The sequence below is a fragment of the Fragaria vesca genome, linkage group LG5 (genome assembly GCF_000184155.1).
Source record: "Fragaria vesca subsp. vesca linkage group LG5, FraVesHawaii_1.0, whole genome shotgun sequence".
In the NCBI taxonomy this organism is placed as follows: Eukaryota; Viridiplantae; Streptophyta; class Magnoliopsida; order Rosales; family Rosaceae; genus Fragaria; species Fragaria vesca.
The window spans coordinates 12,859,966-12,878,246 of record NC_020495.1 but is presented as its reverse complement, the minus strand read 5'-3'; the positions used below and the strand labels follow the sequence as shown (position 1 = coordinate 12,878,246).

Here is an 18,281-nt window from a genome sequence, read left to right as displayed (position 1 = left end):
GCCTAGATCGCTATATAAGGGCAAGTCCACCCCTTGCATTTTGGTTAACCTAGGTCACTTTGCCACCAGCAAAAAAAAAAAAAAAAATCTCCCTTTCCACCTATGAAAATGGGCTTGCTCCAAGAATGACCAGGGTCATTTGTTGTGTTAACCAACTGACCGAGGTCACTTGACAAAGTGACCCAGAATGGCTTGAAGCCAAGTTAGCCGAGCCCACATCGTGGCTGGCGTCATCCCCCACGTGAAGGAGTAAAACGACGTGTCACACCAACGTGTGAAGTAGACGGACGAACGACGTTGAGCGCGTGCCGAGCGACATTTGGTCGCGACTTGCGTGAGGCTGCCCCCAAGGACATGCGACACACCCGTGTGGGTCAGCTTCATCAATTCAAATGCAAAGGTCATGTAATCCTGACAGTTCTTCATCGATCCCTCAAAAATCAAGCAAATTTGCCCGATAGATATCCCATTCTCCTTTTCTCAGATTTTGTACCCAATCTCATTTCCTCTGTGGATATCCCTAATCTCCTTTTCTCGGTGGATATCCCTAACCACCTTTCCTCGGAAGATATCCCCAACCTCCTTTCCCCGGAGGATAGTCCTAACCACATTTTTCCGGTTATTACCTATCCTCAACCTAAAGGTCCTAGAGGGGGGGGGGGGGGGGGTGGAATAAGCCTTTTTGAATTTTCGTTGACTTCTGTATCCGAGGATAGCAATGACTTGTGCTATCCCAGAATCACAGGATACGAGTTTGCAGAAAGTAAATTGCAGCAAATAAAGAATCAACACAAGGATGTTTTTTTCTCGCAGAAACTCTGAATGCAGAGAGAAAAACTACGTGTCTCTAACTCTTGAGAGACAAAAATTTCCACTAAGTTGAAGTAACTACTTACAAGAATAATAGTTCTAGTGATACACTACCACAATGCTATCCTTCCTAGTCCCGAACTAGTCTAGACCTATTCCCTCTCTTGTTTCTAAGTTCTAACAACATGGGACACTTTTAGAAGCCTTGTTCGTGAATTCAGCTAACCACTAGCAGATTCAACCTTGAACGCTTCTTGGGTTGGTTGCACTACACATCCCTCATGGTATGCAACATGATATGAGTTGATGAAAGAAGTTTTGAGTTCAAGCTCTAAGGTTTACAGTCACGAAGAAGACTTAGAGCAGCATGAACAATGCAAGCTAAAAACTAGACTCAACAAAGAAAACGCAATAAGCCAGTTTTCAACAACCATTGAGCAAAGCCAAAGCTATAGATATATATAGGCAGACAAGGCATCAAAGATGATGCAAGCTGACCTCAACATGTTTCAGAAAGGTTTGGACAGAAGTGTTTGGTTCCCCATACTGAAAGTGATGTAACCAAATGGAGAGTTGACACAAGCAACCTCAATAAGACAAAGACACCTTTCCTAAAACATGAACGATTCAAAACAGGGAGCAAAGAGGTTTGAAACCCTCTTACTCAGTCCATCAGTGGACCTTGACACAGCCGATAGCGACTGGTCTTTGAATCACACAGGGACTAGCTTTGTATTGGATAATGTATCATAAAATCTAAGCTGGAGCCTTGAGCATCAAACCATTTGGTCACGGGTTGGCATAGCAAAAGATCTCAACCCTTAGACTGGTTTGAGTGCCAAAGCACTTCCCACAAACTCAGTTGTCCATTTGAATTTGAAAGACTTATTAAACTAATATAACAGACTTTGAAACTCAAGACAGCAGAAGACTCAGTACTAGGATAGCAAGCGAAGCTGCTAACCTCTATGAAAAACAGTGATATGCAGATGCATGTTTTACCTGAAACCATAAGGGATATTAGTGCCACTTGTTCTTGATCAGACAACAGCATCTTAAGGTGTTTTGCAGGATAAAGGATTGCCAACTATCCTTATACCTTCACAACCACCGTCCACCGTGAATCCACCAACCCGGAAAATGTCAATGATCCCTCAAACACCAATTTTTTTTTTTGGTAATGAGGGTTAGAAAGTTTCAAATAATTGTATTCTTCTAGGTTTGGCCTGTCAATTAAATGTCATGAAATAAATAAATTAATTTCAATATATTATATTGTGTTATATTGTTTATTTAATGCTATTTATTACAACTAAAACCATTATTCACACATAAAAATGATTATTTTAAATTTAATAAACAGTCAGTGTCACGTGGCAGAAAAATATGATTTCAAAGTTCAAACGGGTGAAAATTGTTGTCTTTTCTAAGTGACCCAGGTCACTTCACTCAAGTGATCCAACAGGTGAACTTGTTTTAAGATATCTCCTACATTGTAAATTTCATTTAAATCGTTAATAAGAAAAACAAAAACAAAAAAAATAGAGAAGTTTCTTACAACTATGGCCGCATTTGCTTGTGAGTTTATATTCTCAAGGTTTTGGACAAGATTCGAAATCCATTTTTTTATAATAAAATGCTTTTGAAATCATTTTAGGAATGGATTTTTTGCACTAACAATGTCTGAATACTTGGGTGACTGACAATATGATACCGAACTTACAAAGTTATCAAAGCAGTACCCAGACTTAGTTTTTCGTATATATTGGTACATGTGGTCGATCTCTGTCACATCGCCGTTAAAGGTGATCATGTGTGATGTACATGGGTCAAAAAATGAGGGCAAAATAGACTTTTTCCCACTGGTAATCTCTCCCCTCTCGAAATTCATCTCTAAATCCATCACCATAACTCCATTTATAGCTTATTACATCCTCCCATGGTAAGCCATTCCATGCATCCCCAAAAAAAATATATGGCGTTCCATTCTCGTAAGCCATACCAATTCAATTTTTTATTATTTTATCCTTTTGTTCCATTTTTATCCTTGTTCCATCTTTATTATTCCAACTATATCCTTTCTTAATACTAGTTACAATTTCATTTTCCCATTAATCTTCAATTTTATAAGTTTTCTAATAATAAAAATTACACCATTACAAAATACACAACGAGATCTTTCATTTAAGTCTAATATTGAATATATTTGGGCTAAATTAGTTTACCACATAATTAGTTATAACTTCATAAAAGATAATATTACACATTATTAAATTACGAAATTAAATAATGGCCTTTTCAAACCTTCTAGGAGACTAGCTTTGAGCTTGGAAAAAGTATCATACACACTTATGCAAACAAAATAACAAAACGATACATAAATAACTATTAATCATCACATTTAGTAATCCGGCAGATCATCATCATCTCTTCATGTTCTAGCATGTTCTAGCATGAGTCCATATCCGCTATGTGTCTCAGATCCATTGCTATCTCTGAATTGTCGCGCTTCTCCTTGTGCATCACTTGTTCCTGATCCATCACTTGCTCCATAATGAGGGACTCCACCATATCCAACTGCTCCCCATGGTGATTCCCATATCCACCAAATCTAGTTGGAAATTGGAAGGGGTTAGCAAAGTTACCAGAGTTGAAAGGTCCTTGTGAACCACCTTGAAATTGGTTGATGTTATTGAAATTACCAAAGCTAGATGCTACAGGTGGTTGTCGAGACTGACGAGCTCTTCTCTCCATTATCTCAGTTTTTCTCAATCGTAAGTACTCACACCCTTCTGGATTGGTAATTGTATCCAAACTAGTAAGCATGATTTTGTTTTCCTCACGTTCATGTTAAATAGCTAATTTTTGAGATGAATATTACTCATGCTTAACAGTAAAAGCACTATTTCTCTCTAACAAATTTTTTTCAAATAACTTTCAATTATTGATTGGATTCTCTGATTTGTTTAGCAATCTTGGTCTACTCATTGGCCTCTTTCCTCTTCAGCTTTGATTTTTTTACACCAATGGGTCGACGAGACGTGCTGAGTTCATCATTATATAGCTCTTGTTCGTCTTCATCTGCATTTAAATCGACATCAAATGGTAGTGTACTTAACGATTGTGATGTGCGAGATGTTGATTCATATCCTTCACTTGAATCATTTCTTTGTTGTGGTCTTGTTGAACTTCTACCAGTAGCGACCCACTTTTCAGCATCCTTAATAATATGCCACACATGATCAAACTGAGTTTTTTTTTGTGAAGTTATGATCATCTAGTAGAATTTGTTTTGCTTTGGCACACTACAAATGTCAACAACGAATAATTGGTTAACATTAATTCATAATATAACTTTGTTAATAAAAAACAACCTTTGAAAAAATACTTACAATATCTTTCTCATTTGTATCGCTTGGATTGTCAATCTCCACTTGACGAACATCACCACGAAATTTGCTTACACAATAAGTAAGATATGAAAATCGACTTTGAAGACACTTGGAGCTTCTCGTCTGATTCTCATCCTTAATTATCTTGATTCCACAATTCAGTGATCCTCGCCCCACTACTGGAAAATAACACTTACGAGACGAAATGATTTCGTCTCCTAAGTAACAAAATTGGTCTCCTAAGAACTTAGGAGACGGAATGGTCGTCGACTAAAATCCGTCGGCTAAGTGTCGTGAAGTAGGAACTTAGGCGACGAAATTTGAATTTCTGTCTGCTAGGTGGTTCTTAGGAGATGGAATCGTTTCCTCTCCTAAGATAATAAGAGACGAACTTTTTAAAAACAATTATACATTTATACTCTTATGCGACGAAATTGATTCTGTCGCAAATTCTTAAAAAAAAACTAAAAAAAATATGATAAAAGCCGCCATAGGCGGCCTCTGCTTTCTTCCAAATCTCAATCCAATCTGCCATAAAACCACAATTAATATGCATACACCTGTCATCAAACCACAATCTGCAATTCTCTGATTGAAAAGACAATTCTCTCAAAATGCAAACACAATTAACACAATCACAAAGAGAAAAATTGCAAAACTTAACAAAAGTAATTTGAGAAAATCAAATTTCTATTACTTCAAAACAATGGTGCAGATTAGATGATGAACAACAAAGTTTATTACAGAATATCCATAACACACAGATCTAAACTGAAATCCTAGAAACCAACCCTTAACTAACACCCAATAATTTAACCCCCGAAACTGTGGAGGGTCCTTCCCTGCCTCTTGAGAGCATAGACGACATCCATGGCAGTGACCGGAGACGCTTGACGTTGGCCTGGGTCTAGAGGAATCGGGACGGCGGCGACCCTTTCTTGGCGGGGAGGGTCAAGGGCGGAGGTAGCGGAGGGTCGAGGGTCGAGGGTGGAGGCTCGACTTCGAATTCCAAGCGGATGGCAGTGGTGGCTTGGAGGCAAAAAAGGGCGGTGGGTATGGAAATGGAGGAGGGAGGAGGAGGGGGAGAGACCCAGTGGAGGGTGAGAAAGAGAGAGGGGGTTTGAAGTATCAAGTTGTGGAAGAAGAAGAAATTAGATGGAGATGGAGGTGGTTACGGGAGAGGAAGAGAAAGAATTGAAAAGATGAGATGAGATGAGAAGATAGGGTTAGTTATAATTGGATAGGGTTAAGTGGTTTTATTATTTTTAATTTTTAAAAAGAAGGTTAGTTTAATGAGACAAGAAGTTGAAATTTTTGAAAAAAAAATTGTTTGAATTTTTATCAATTTTTTGGCTGAAAGACTGCCGCTAATAATTTGGGCACTTAGACGACGGATTGAATATTGTTCCATCGCCTAAGTGAATAAATTTTTTATTTTTAAAAAATGATTCTGTCTTCTAAGTAAATTTTCCGTCTCCTAAGTGGAACTTAGAAGACGGAATATTGTTCCGTCGCCTAAGTCAATAATTTTTTTATTTTATTTTTTATAAAAATAATTCCGTCTTCTAAGTACATTTTCCGTCTCCTAAGTAGAACTTAGGCAACGAAATACTGTTCCGTAGCCTAAGTGGTCCCTAGCTAAGTAGAACTTAGGCGACAGAATATGATTCCGTAGCCTAAGTGACCACTTAGGCTACGGAACAGTATTCCGTCGCCTAAGTTCTACTTAGGAGACAGAATTAAAATAATTCCGTCTCCTAAGACCTTTTTTTCAGTAGTGCCCATACTTTGTCATTCTTTTGGTTAACACTATCGATAGGATCTTGAGAAATTTCAAGATATATCTGACATAAGAGTTTATCTTCTTGGATCGAAAAATTTCATTTTCAGTGGACAACTTTCTTTTGCCTAACATCTGCCATTGGAGTGTATAATGTGATTATTGTGGAAATAATGGTGTGAGTTACTGGGAGAAGAAGGGGTGTATATAAGGTCTGAATCTGGATAAGGGGAGAATCTGAGATAAGGATATAATGGTTTGAGATGAATTTGCTTTACTAGATCTAATGGTCTGTATATGACGATATCTTCTTGAAAAATGCAATATGTAGTCTATCATAATTCTTGAAAGAAGTGTTGGACATGGTCGTAGTATGCAGATTTTATAGGTGTCTGAAAAATAAACTGTAATACCCCGTACCTAAAAGGTTACTGTTTGGGGTTATGAATTACCGTAGATTTTTCTTTATTCGCGCTCGGAGATTTAAATAGTGATTGCTCAAGTTTGTTTTCGAGTTTTTCTGAAAACAGTAAATAGTGGATTTAAAACTCCGAAGTCGTGGTACACGTTTATACGAGCTCACCGGTATGCCCAGATTATTTTCCGGAGCGACGAGCTAGGTTCTGTGAATTTATGAAGTTTACAGTAAATTTTCAACTATTGTTTCTTGTAACCGTTTTACCGTAAAGAACCCAAAAAGTTGACTTTTTCTTTAAGTTGATAATTTGGGAAAACTTCCTTCATGTAAGTCGTAGAGGACGTTAATACGAGTTCGTAGACACGTGTCACGCTTAAATCAGAGTTCGTATGAAGAAGTTATGGTCTAAAAACGAAAGTTACTATTTTGGTTGGGGGTAAATTTTTGGTAGGCTTTATTTTTATGTGGGTATTAAAGTTGGACTAGGGTGGAGCGGCCCAACACACAATACAACCCACACACACACCCCCCACTCTCTTTCCTTCCTCTCTCCTTCCTCCCGAGTCTCTCGGGACCGATCGGCTTCACCACCATCACCTGCCGCCGTCCGGCCACCAGAGATCGCCGGACTGGTCCCGTTCGGACCCTCGTCACCCCCTCTTCCTTCCTGGGTCGGTGACGCCGCCGGAAAGCGGGATGGTCCACTCGCCGGAAATTGCTCCTCCGGCCACCAAAGTTCGTGATTCTTGGCTCATCTTGTAGCTCTCATCAAGGTGAGTAATCCCTCAAAAATAATTGGTCCAATTCAATCTTGTTAGGGTGAAATGTATAATTGGAGTTATAGGGTTCTTTATTGTGTTTTTGATTTGATTGACCTATTTAGGCTTAAAATTGGTCTTTGACTTCTTCTAGGAAGTTGTTGTGTGGGTTGAGAGGAAAGTTCTGTCAAATTTTGGTGACTATTGGGGGTGGCCGGAGATTGGCCGCCGTTGGCGGAGCTGGCGGCGGTGCTGCCACTTTTTGGGCAGTTTTTCATGCTTAGTAAATTGCTGAAAATGAGAGAAACCCATTGGTGGAAAGTTAGCAATTTTTGGAGTAATGTTGGTTAGGTTTCGGATTTTCCAAAGACTAACGATATTAACGGTTAAAATTGATAACCGGGTATAGGAATATTACTGTTAGACAGTTGTTGGATTGTGCTTATACATTGAAGTGGATATTGGAGTGTTATGTATGGATTTGGAATTAGTTTTAGTTGAAATGGGTGTCCATAATATATCTAATAGGTGTCCATAGTAAATTTAGTTAGAATGTTTAGTAAACTTGGGTTTAAGGTGAAAGATTGCATGTTTGATGATTTGCATAAGTTGAGTTTTATATTATTCTAACGGAATTTTGATGGAGTATAATATATATATATATATATATATATATATATATGCATACTTATACACACTCTTTGGCACTTGAGTAAGTTGTTTTGCGAGTTAAGTGTGGGGTTTGGTTAAGTTGATGAGTATAATTATTCTTCTGGAACTTTATATTAGAATGATAATAAATTGGTATAGTTTTGATGATGCATGAGGCCTTGTATGGCCGGGTTGATTTGATTTAATGGGTATAGAAGAGAACATTTTAAATTGGTGTGTATCATGAAATGGTTCTTGAGAGTCCGTACGTAGGGTTTTTAATTTTGGACTTATAGTGGTAAATGTGATGTTGTTAGAGTAGGTAGAGAAGTAGATTAAAATATTGAACTACGAGTGGCTTGATCCTTTCAAAAGGGTACGTAGGCAGCCCGATCAAGTTTTGGGTGCAGCCGTAAATAAACAAAATAAAATTTAGATTCCAAACACAACAAACATTTTGTTTGTTTTGAGATCCTATCTCCTTTTCGATTTAGGATTTTCTTAGTTATTTTATTCGTTTATTCTTCTAACACCTGGGTCAGGGTGTTACATAAACGTTAGGGAAAATGCCCATTAAAAATTAGCTGTTGCTAAAGGAAAGAAATATAGCCGTTTTTTTTAAAGCAAAGGAATATAGCCGTTGACAAAGTCAGTTTTTTGAAATATGGTATATATATGGCTTACCGTGGGAACCTCATTTGAATGATTCCATAGCTATATTGAAATATTCCTTTATCATAAGGCATTATGGGCCATATGGCTTACCAGTTTTACCATCCCGTAGCAAATGCTCTTAAACCCTAAAAAAGCAAGAAGAAAAAATATCCAAAAGAATTCCAGCAATCTTTCATGTTCATCTTCTTAAACCCAACCACTATGATGCCATCTTTCTCTCTCTAGAGTTTCCATCAAATGAAATGAAGTTAAACAACAACAACGAAAACAAATATTTGATCAATACTACAAACTCAAACAACAAAAAGAACTAAATTTGATCAATAATGTGGCCTCCTCCATAGCCGAGTCTCCTCTTCTGATCACCGCCAAGGGAACACGAGCCGCTTTACGATGACGGTGTCGGCCTGAATGGTTTTTGCATCAGTGTAGATTTTAAACGACATTGTTGAGAAATCGGCTTCCAAAACCGTCTCGGTGAAGATCTGAGTATAATTCCATTAAAGGATGATGCTTCATCATAGAAACTAACCAATTTGAAAGGAACTCATTTGAGATAAGAGAGATTTGGTGATGGATTTGAGCTTCAATTTAGAAGAAACCCTTTTGAAGGAAACCAAAACTCAAGAAGGCGATTTTGTCCAGAACTTGATGAGAGAGAATAAAGGGGTGAGAGAATATGGTGCTTCATGTAGACGAAGGAGATGGAAGAACTACATGAGCAAGAATTGCTGAGGGTGAAATTGATGAGAGAAGAGAAGACATCTGAATTAATGGATGGGCAGATCAATATTTTTGAGTCATTTTTTGACCCACGTGTGTCACACATGGTGACCTTTAACGGCTACGTGACGGAGATCGACCACAGGTACCACACAGATACATAAAATTGAGTATGGGTACTACTTTGATAACTTTGTAAGTTCAGGTACCATATTATCAGTCACCTAAGTGTTCAGACATTATTGGTGTAAAAAATGCATCATTTTATATCAGAGCAAGGAAGAAAAAATCGAAAGTTTCTGCGATATTTCACCGAAACTTTTGATTTTTTCACCTGGCGATATATCTTTCCCCTCCCAAGCATTTCTCGTCCGAAACTCCCGATATTTCCCAATATTTTCCTATATTTCTCGATATTTCCCGATATTTATGAAAAATCCCGATATTTCCAACCAATACTAGTGAAAATTTTGTACTTCATAGGTCTTGTACGTGGTTTTAAAGCACTCATGTAATTCCATATGAAATATATCATATGTATATAAGGCGTGATGACCTAACCTCCCTTTGGGTTTCCAGCCATAAAAAAAAAATATATATTTAAAGTAAATTTTTAAGAATTATTAACGGTTCAGCACTAACTTTTTCACCTTAACTTACTACAACTCCATATAGATCAATGTTTATTAAAGGTTTTCATTTCAAATATAGTACATAATATAGAAAACAAACATCTCTTAAAGTTTGGTTTAAAATTTCCTTGTTTTTATTCAAATTTCGGTCAATTTTCTCATTTTTCTACTACAATCGATATTTCCCCGAAATTTCCGTTGAAATTTCCATATTTTGGAAGGTCGAAATTTCCGTAATCACCGAAATTTTTTTTCCTTAGATCAGAGCAATTTACCTGCTCCATAAAAGATTTTGTTGAAAAAGAACACGTCCTGAGTTTACCTGTTTACTGCGGTAGGGCAAGTGTCGCAAGTGAATGATGCTCTGATCAGTCCACTTAATAGCAAAAACATAATGATAAAAACAAGATTGGGTTTCGTCAAACGTGACCTAGTAAATAAAGCCAAAAAAAAGAGAGAAAGTAAATCTCATAAAAAGTATAGAAATAAGGAAAGAAAATCGTGTCTAGCCTCGTTACCCTTGTACATTATACACTTTTATATCTAGCTCTCTCTTATTCTCGTCTGCAATTTTTATCCTAATATCTAATTCTGTCATCTCCATTCGGTACAATCCTAATCACTAGTGTTTTCAATCTTGTACTTAGGTTTTCTTGAAAATTGCTCCATTTTTATTATAAAAAAAGGAAAAAAAAGAAAAAGAGAAGATAATATTTTGGCGGGAAAATTGATTTCAAACCCAAAATTCCTGAGGTTGGACGCCACGCAACGTTTCAGCCGATTTGAATCGTCAAAAAAAAGAAGAAGACAATCATTTATAAATTATAATTGGACTATAAATTAACAATTATAATTTATAACCCAATTACGTAAGTGACCTGGCTTTATTTCCCAAACGGCCAAACTAAGGAAAGTATGGGCATTTTAGAAAGTCCGAATGTGAAACCAAAATTCACACCCTGTCAGAAACCCGAGGCTGTTTGTTAATAAATACCCCACACCACCCCTGAAACCAGTCGGTTCATTTTCCCAATTCTCTCTCTTTCTCTTTCTCTCTTTTGCTCTGTTCTTCCTTCTCTGTGATTTCCGCGTGAAATTGCTTCCGTCTATTCTCACAGATCTCTTCGCCCTAATCTGAGATTTCAGATTCAGAGCACCACCCGATTCCCTCCATCTCTCCTTCGATTTGGATCTGTTTTTCTCGACCCACTAAACCCTAATTTTCCGTCTCTTCTTCAATTCCCAGAAAAACCCTAATTGTGATCCTCTGCGATTCTCTCTGAATTAAGATGAGGCTGGTACGCGGTGGGGCTAGTAGAGTGAGGAAGACCAAGTCATCCTCGAAAAAGCAGCAAAGGGCGGATAAGAAGAACAACAAGTCGAAGAACAGGGCCCATGAAATCTTCTCTTTTGAAGAGTTGCTGGGTCATCATCATCATCCTACTGATGATATTCTCTCCGTGGATGTTCTTCTGATTGATGATCAGCACTTGGATTGTACTGATGATCCAGAAGTGTTCTCTGTTGAAGAGTTGCTGGTTCAACCTACTGATGATCATCTGGAATTCATGCTCTATGTGGATGATCAGCACTCGGATCGTAGTGATGAAAGTGATGATCCGGAATTGCTCTTCTCCGAAAATGAGCTACTGGTTGATGTAGCAGTGGCAGAGGAAAAGGCTTTTGGTGATGATACTGATGATATCCAGCTTCAGCTTCAGGAGGAAGATCAAGAGATCATCAACAGTTTCATGGCTTGTTTTGATGATCATGACCAGCTCCAATGATCGATGATCCAACTGATGAGAAAAGCCTTTTTGATTGCCAATTCCCAAACTAGTACAGATCAATTTTTTGATTAGTGATTGAACTTGTTGGAGACTTGTAATACCACTTGTTTTGTTACCACTTTGTTTTAGTATTCTTCTAGTGTAAGTGTGTAACCCCCCAGTTCTAGTTCTAGTTTCTAGCTAGGAGGTATTTCAGTGAATCTTGTATCCAAGTCTTTGTTTTGGTTACTTCTCAAACCAATTTATCTTGTAATTTTGTTTATATCTATCAATGTGGTTGATTGCTTTTGTTTTTGTCTATTTGCACTTTCTTATATCATCCCTTGATCTTTTTTCATCTTGTTACTAATTTAGAACAACAAAGAATTATTTACAGAAAAGCATATATCGTCTGTCAAGGAAAAAGAAAAAGAAGTACAGCATTCTTGCTAGGGGGCCTCTTAATCCGCAATATGGATCATCTATTCTTCAACTGAAACCTAGAATGAAGCTCCACACAATTTACACACTTCAATTTCAACAGCATCTTCCTTTCGATGGTACTTGGAAGTTAAAAGGACAATGGATCATGGTGTATATTCTCTCTAGTTGCAATTTGTATTTGATCAATTCTATCTGTAGCAATGTACTCTCTTATAGTGCTCAGGTGGCACCCATCAATCCATTATACAAAACCATATCAAAGATGACCGACAAAACTACTTAAAATGAATCACAATGGAGCTGCTGGAAGAACAGCAATGAGCCCATTGCAACAAAGTAGCACTGCCTAAAATACTTATTACACCATAAATATGATAATTAGATCACGGTGTATCTAATCTCTCTCAATTACACCTGGAAAAAGGATAATTAGACTAAAACTAGCATCAGCTTCCACAAAGGAGCAATCAGCAATGTTAACTTTCTTCAAAAACTATCATCAGCTTCCTCATTCCAGCGCAAGTTCTGTTATAGAATAGTTCTATAGGTCAGCGCAGTGTCGTTAACTTGTCAATGACAGAAGGCAATAAGGGTATGCAAGTAATCTTACCTCTATCACTAATCACATATTTGGTCCTCTAGTGATCAGGATATCCTCATAAGGGGCGCTTTGGTCAACTTTTATGAAATTACGAGTAGCAAGAACTGCAGATGACAGAACATGCATAAGCATCCCATTTGTAAAAACAAGTGCACAGCATAAGCAGGCAGGGGAAAATATAGATTCCTACCACAAGTTTGATAGAAAAGCATAGCCGCTCCTTTTCGATTCATTCCAGCTGTCAGGTTGTTCAGGGATTCCACTTGAGGGCCACCCAGTATTTCAAAATGGGATTTCAACTCCCTGAAAGAATTTGAGTACGAGGAAAAAAAATGCAGTCAGATCATAGCTACTTAAGGACCAGGCAATCTAACAGATAATTGAGACAAGCATACATTTGAGAACAGGGACATAATGTTATCAGATCAAAGCTACTTATTCACCAAACAATTAATCTAACAGAGGTCTGAGACAAACATACATTCGAATTGCATCAGTCACTTTTTCCAGTGGCTGATTGATGATAGGTTGTTGTGTTTGGGTCGGTCCAGTTTCCATCAACAGTTCTGCAAAAATAGACATGACGGTCACTGAAATCTCCACACACAAAAAGATCAAAGTTATAAAGCCATCACTACTATGCTGCTTCAACAGGTAAATTTTACCTTGCTCAGGAGTTGGGCCTTTTCCAGATAATTCTGATACCTTGCAGTTTGGATCAGGGTGATGAAATCCACTGTCCTCTGACACTGGTTCAAGTCCATCATTGCTATGTTTAGATGAATAACGTCTTTTCCTGTTGGATATGTGACCATCAGTACTCCAATCACAAGTACACAACCGGGAAAAAAAAGACTTAAAGACTCGGATAAAGAATTTGCTAACCGTCCTGAATCCACTTCTGAACTGTTTTTGTTAACTCCCTTTCCAGAGGAGGAGCTCAGGACAGATCTTCTTTCGTCTCCTGTAAGCAAAAAGTTTAGTTGGCAATTACTTACATATTAGAAAGCACAAATGCTTCAATAACTAGAGAAGTGAGGGAGGAGAGATGAGGAAATGATATCTGTACCAGAATTTCTTGGTGTTGCCAAGTTGCTATCAGTTCCTCTCATGCCATTAAGATTGGCTCTCAGTTCATTCATGATGTCAGGTGGTGGTACATCATTGTCAAATAAATTTGTCCGTAGCTGTTCTGTGGGAGTTACAAACGACTGGGAGCCACCTCCACTATGAAGATCTTCAACAGGCTTTACATTTAACATATTATAACTTGTCAGACTTACACTTAGTTATAGACTAATAGTTTTCTAAAAAAGGAAACTAAAAGTAGCTGTGTTGACTTAAATATTTTACCAGTTCTTGATATGTTTGTCTTCCAGGTGGTGACCATGACGGTGGTTCTGGAGGCAGAGGTCGAGAGGTGGATGCTGCAAACGAAACCAAACTAAGGCCCTCTCTCTGTTGTACTTGAATTAATCATGCAAAAGTTCTCAATGCGAACTATGATACTAACCAGGTGAGTCATGGGTAGGTTTTTCCTTGAATAGCTCTAAGAGAGGAGCTGGATAATATGTTTCTCCACTTCCAGGTTTGAATAAATGGCCCATGAGAACGCTAACTGGCTGCTCCATGAGTTTACCAATCTTCATAGCAGAAATTATATTCTTGGGCTGCAACAAAGAGAGCACAAGGACGGTAGATATAGATAAGAGATACGTTTAACTCCATTGAAGATTTGAAGGACATACTTGGACATTAAGAACAAACCTTTTGATTTCTTCGTCTTTTTGAAACTATATCTGAAGCATCTTGAAGCCAAGACTGGTACACATGAGCAGGATGAACTGTTTGGTCATTATCCATTACAGAGGCTGGTGATTTTCTCTTTCTACTCCTTTTAGGCCTCTGCCTTTGTTGAGCATTCTCTTGAACGTCCTGCATCCGCACCATTTCATCAAACACATTATCAGGCTGATGTCCATCCTGACGCTGGTCTTGGCAAGGTGGAGAAGGTATTGGATTAATTGGAGAAGGTGGCCGCATATGTGTGGGCTCTCCGGATGTGAAGTCTAAGTCATCTCCCTCAATTTCAAATCTGCCATATCATCCAAAGACAATGATAAATTGCAATATGTCAATGATTCTTGCAACAGACTGATCAAATATCAGGAATGCAAGGGCATGAAACTAGCAAGTGACACAGGTTTCACAGACTCTAATGGAAAAGGCATATGGAAACACAAAAGCGTGAACACTTTGTGTTGCTCAACCTTGAGGACGGTAATCTAAAATCAAAAGTATATAGTATATATTGTGGTAATGATTCACCTCTCATAGTGACGGTTGAACAGATCTGCATGTGCATCTGATGGATCATAACGTTTAGGCAATGTGATATCCTCAAGATCAGCTGAATGCAAGAGAGAGAGAGAGAGGGATGAGGTTAGTTAGCAGATGAACATATTATACATATGTGTGATCACCATTAAAAATTGAAGAAGGAAGATTAATAAATAAGAAAGGACCTTGATGTAAGTTCTGATGTTGATCTCCCTCTGCTGCATTATCGTGAAGTGGTTCTCCCACATCTACGCTATCCAGTTGCTGCAAGCACAGAAAAAGAGAAAAGCTCCATGAGATATTGCACAGAATCTATCAATTATGAAGTTCATGTATGCATTTTATACAAGACAAAAAGGAAAAAAAATTTTGTTCTTTCTGTGGTAACTAGATCACCAGCACCGTAATAAAAATAAAAAAACTAACCATGTAGCCTAGCATGTGGTTAAATCTAAGAGAGAGGGAGACATGTGCTTCTATTCAACTATTTTTCTTCACTACAGAGTGGCATTGTAATCTCTTAAAATTATTGTGGCAAATTTTCAAAACAAACAAACTAGGAGGCAGTAATTCTTAAATGCGCTCATTCGGGCATTTCATCAAACATCTTCCGTGCACTATCAAATAAATAACATGTTAAGAAAATATGAACTTTACATTACATGCTAATCTCATTTCCATAAAACAAAATTGGGATTACAAACCCATCAGTGCTTGCAGTTCAGTATTAAGAAGCACACAAACACACACATCCTCGCTACCTGAGAGAGGGAGACATGTGCTTCTATTGAACTACTTTTCCTCACTACCTAGTTGCATTGTAATCTCTTACAACTAATCATGTCAATTTTCTTTTAAAGTCGAAAAGCGCTCATTCTGGCATTTCATCAAACATCTTTGGTGCACCATTAACAATTTAAGATAACATGAACAACCACATTACCCGGCTAATCTCACTGTAGCAAAATGGGAGATTATGAACACAATTCTTGCAATTTAATATTAAGAAACACACACACAATTCTAGCCGTAGCAGCTACTGATTCACAAAGAGTACCCTTGAAAGAAGTAGAGGAATGTAGGTAGGTAGAGGACAATAAGGTAATTTACCATGAGGAAATAGCCGGTTTGCTGCTGGAAGAGCGTGGCATGGTGAGAGAAATCAAGGAACTGCTCGATGTCAATGACACCCCCAACATCTGTTTCTTCATGCTCTGGCAGAGTAATCGCTTCTTTCCTGTGTGCATAAAAACCCACAGTGTATTCACGAATTGACAATTCTACCCTCCTTCCTACATACAATTAATTACACAATGAAAACGAAACGCAGAGTTTTACTCACTTGGCCTGAGCTCGCCGTTTGGGGAGGACAGTGGAGTCGGAGTTGGGTTTCACCTTCTTCCATGCTTCGTTTAATTGATCCTTAGGCAGAAAACGGAATCGGTTAATTAAAATAACACAGAACAGTACTGGAATCAAAACCAGAGAAAAATATGGGTAAGAAATTGAAATTACCAGGAGACGGTGCACATCATCTGTGATCATAGTCAGAGTAAACATCAGAAATCGTTGGAATATATACACCTTTGGCTTCGTATAAATTTAACCCAAAAAAAAGAAAAAAGGGAAGGTTACCAAATAGAAGCTTCACTTTACGTTCATAGACGATGACGACTCCACCTGAAAACAGGGGTTATAGTTACATGATGTTCAGGTAACTGGAAGCAGAGAGAGAGAGAGAGACTAAGAAATTTACAGAGAAAGTAAAACTGTAAACAAGTGAGGTAGATTATATATACCCATGAGAATACTGGAGAGTCGGAGAGCCATAGGAGCTCTCGGGTTCAGAATCTCCTCGCTACAAAATCAAAATTGAACACACAACAAAACAAAATTGCATCAACTCCATAAAATGTAAGAGATTGAAAAAAATGAAAAGAAAAAAAATAGAAGAGAGGGAGTTGAACCAGATTCGGATGAGGTCTAGCTGGTTGAGATTTCTCCGGTTCATCTTGGCATGCATCGTCGCGGCCATCCTTGCATTACATAACAAAACAGAGACCACGAGTTTAACGAGTTAACTCGGAACGGAGAACAAGCATAACTCTATGCAGAAATAGAAACAAAGAGAGTATTGCATTTTCATAAAGCTATGCAGAAACAGAGAGAAGATACAGAGCTAAAAACAGAGAAGAATGGGTTTGAATTTGGTTACCAGATTTGGCCGAGCGGCTCTTTGCGAGCGAGGAGGCTGTGAGAGTAGAACATCTTCTCCTTTCAAGTCGGTGAGTCGGTGAGAGTGTGTACGGCACGCACCACCGCTCGCCGGAAATGGAAGAGAGAGAAAGTTTCAGAGCTGACGAAGAAGAAGAAGAAGGAGCGAGTGTGTCGCTGTAATTAACCAACTTTATGGGCGCGCCACAACACAGCAGAGTGAAAAAGTCGTGTGACCCCTGTGAAATGATACAATCACCACGGGCTGCATGTAATAATTTCGTGCTACCTGCTCTTCTAACAGACACGTGTGAGGGTTGGGTGGTCTCTGGAGGCCGTAAGTGGTAAAAGTAACACTGTAATTACCATGGATTGTTAATTGCATTGGGGCCCACGGGAGAGTCTGTTTCACTTTATTACCATTCTCCGATTTACACGGTGCCGGACGAAGCTGCTTGCCAGCTTCGATAGTAAAAGACTATAGGCCTACGCTATGCTTAGGTAGAAGTAGAACCTAGCTAAAGTTACTTTTTACATACGAAGGTGATTATTTTTACAGACACAATACACTATATGGTACAATTTCTTGGAGTCTCATCACATTGACAAGTTATTAGCCATGGGGTCCATTACTAGGGAGGTAAATCCCACTCGTCAAAATAGTGGGTTAAACTTATCAAAATCGACAGTAAAAAAATGCGAAATGAAAACTAGTACATCCGCTTCGTAAATATTGTATGCTTGAACTCATGTTGTTTCCAGGGATATCTTGATTCCAAACATTTGTGGGATTTAAGTTGAAGTTCAAGACAAAACGAACCAAATGTTCATCAGCGTCTCATATTGAAACGCCAAGTATAGTTGGCTTGCATCATATTGGAAGACATAGCCAAGTTTGAGGTTCTTAACAGACTGCAAAATGCGTCTGCCATATTTTGAAAAATACTCAAAACCTGGTATAGTAGACAATACCCATGTGGGGCTATGTATACAACCAAACATTTTCACTAAATAGTTGTATTTACAAGTTGCTATGGTTGTAAAGGCCTATATATGTATTGAAGACGAATTAAT

The 18,281-nt window shown here is 38.2% G+C and overlaps 1 protein-coding gene across 1 annotated transcript; it reads right to left on the bottom strand.

Annotated features, from left to right (window-relative positions):
* Positions 1–12,287: 12,287 nt before the first annotated feature.
* On the bottom strand, positions 12,288–17,261 carry LOC101310904 (sister chromatid cohesion 1 protein 1-like). Its single transcript, XM_004301322.1, has 19 exons — positions 17,209–17,261; positions 16,961–17,029; positions 16,793–16,851; positions 16,629–16,673; positions 16,509–16,528; positions 16,336–16,415; positions 16,104–16,230; positions 15,179–15,257; positions 14,982–15,063; positions 14,421–14,748; positions 14,167–14,323; positions 14,007–14,080; positions 13,723–13,900; positions 13,539–13,617; positions 13,319–13,449; positions 13,131–13,219; positions 12,844–12,952; positions 12,663–12,757; positions 12,288–12,577 (listed from the first exon to the last, which is right to left on the bottom strand). Exons 1-18 carry the CDS (start codon positions 17,259–17,261, stop codon positions 12,675–12,677), a joined length of 1,842 nt encoding a protein of 613 aa, XP_004301370.1. The 3' UTR covers positions 12,288–12,577; positions 12,663–12,674.
* Between the last annotated feature and the right edge of the window lie 1,020 nt (positions 17,262–18,281).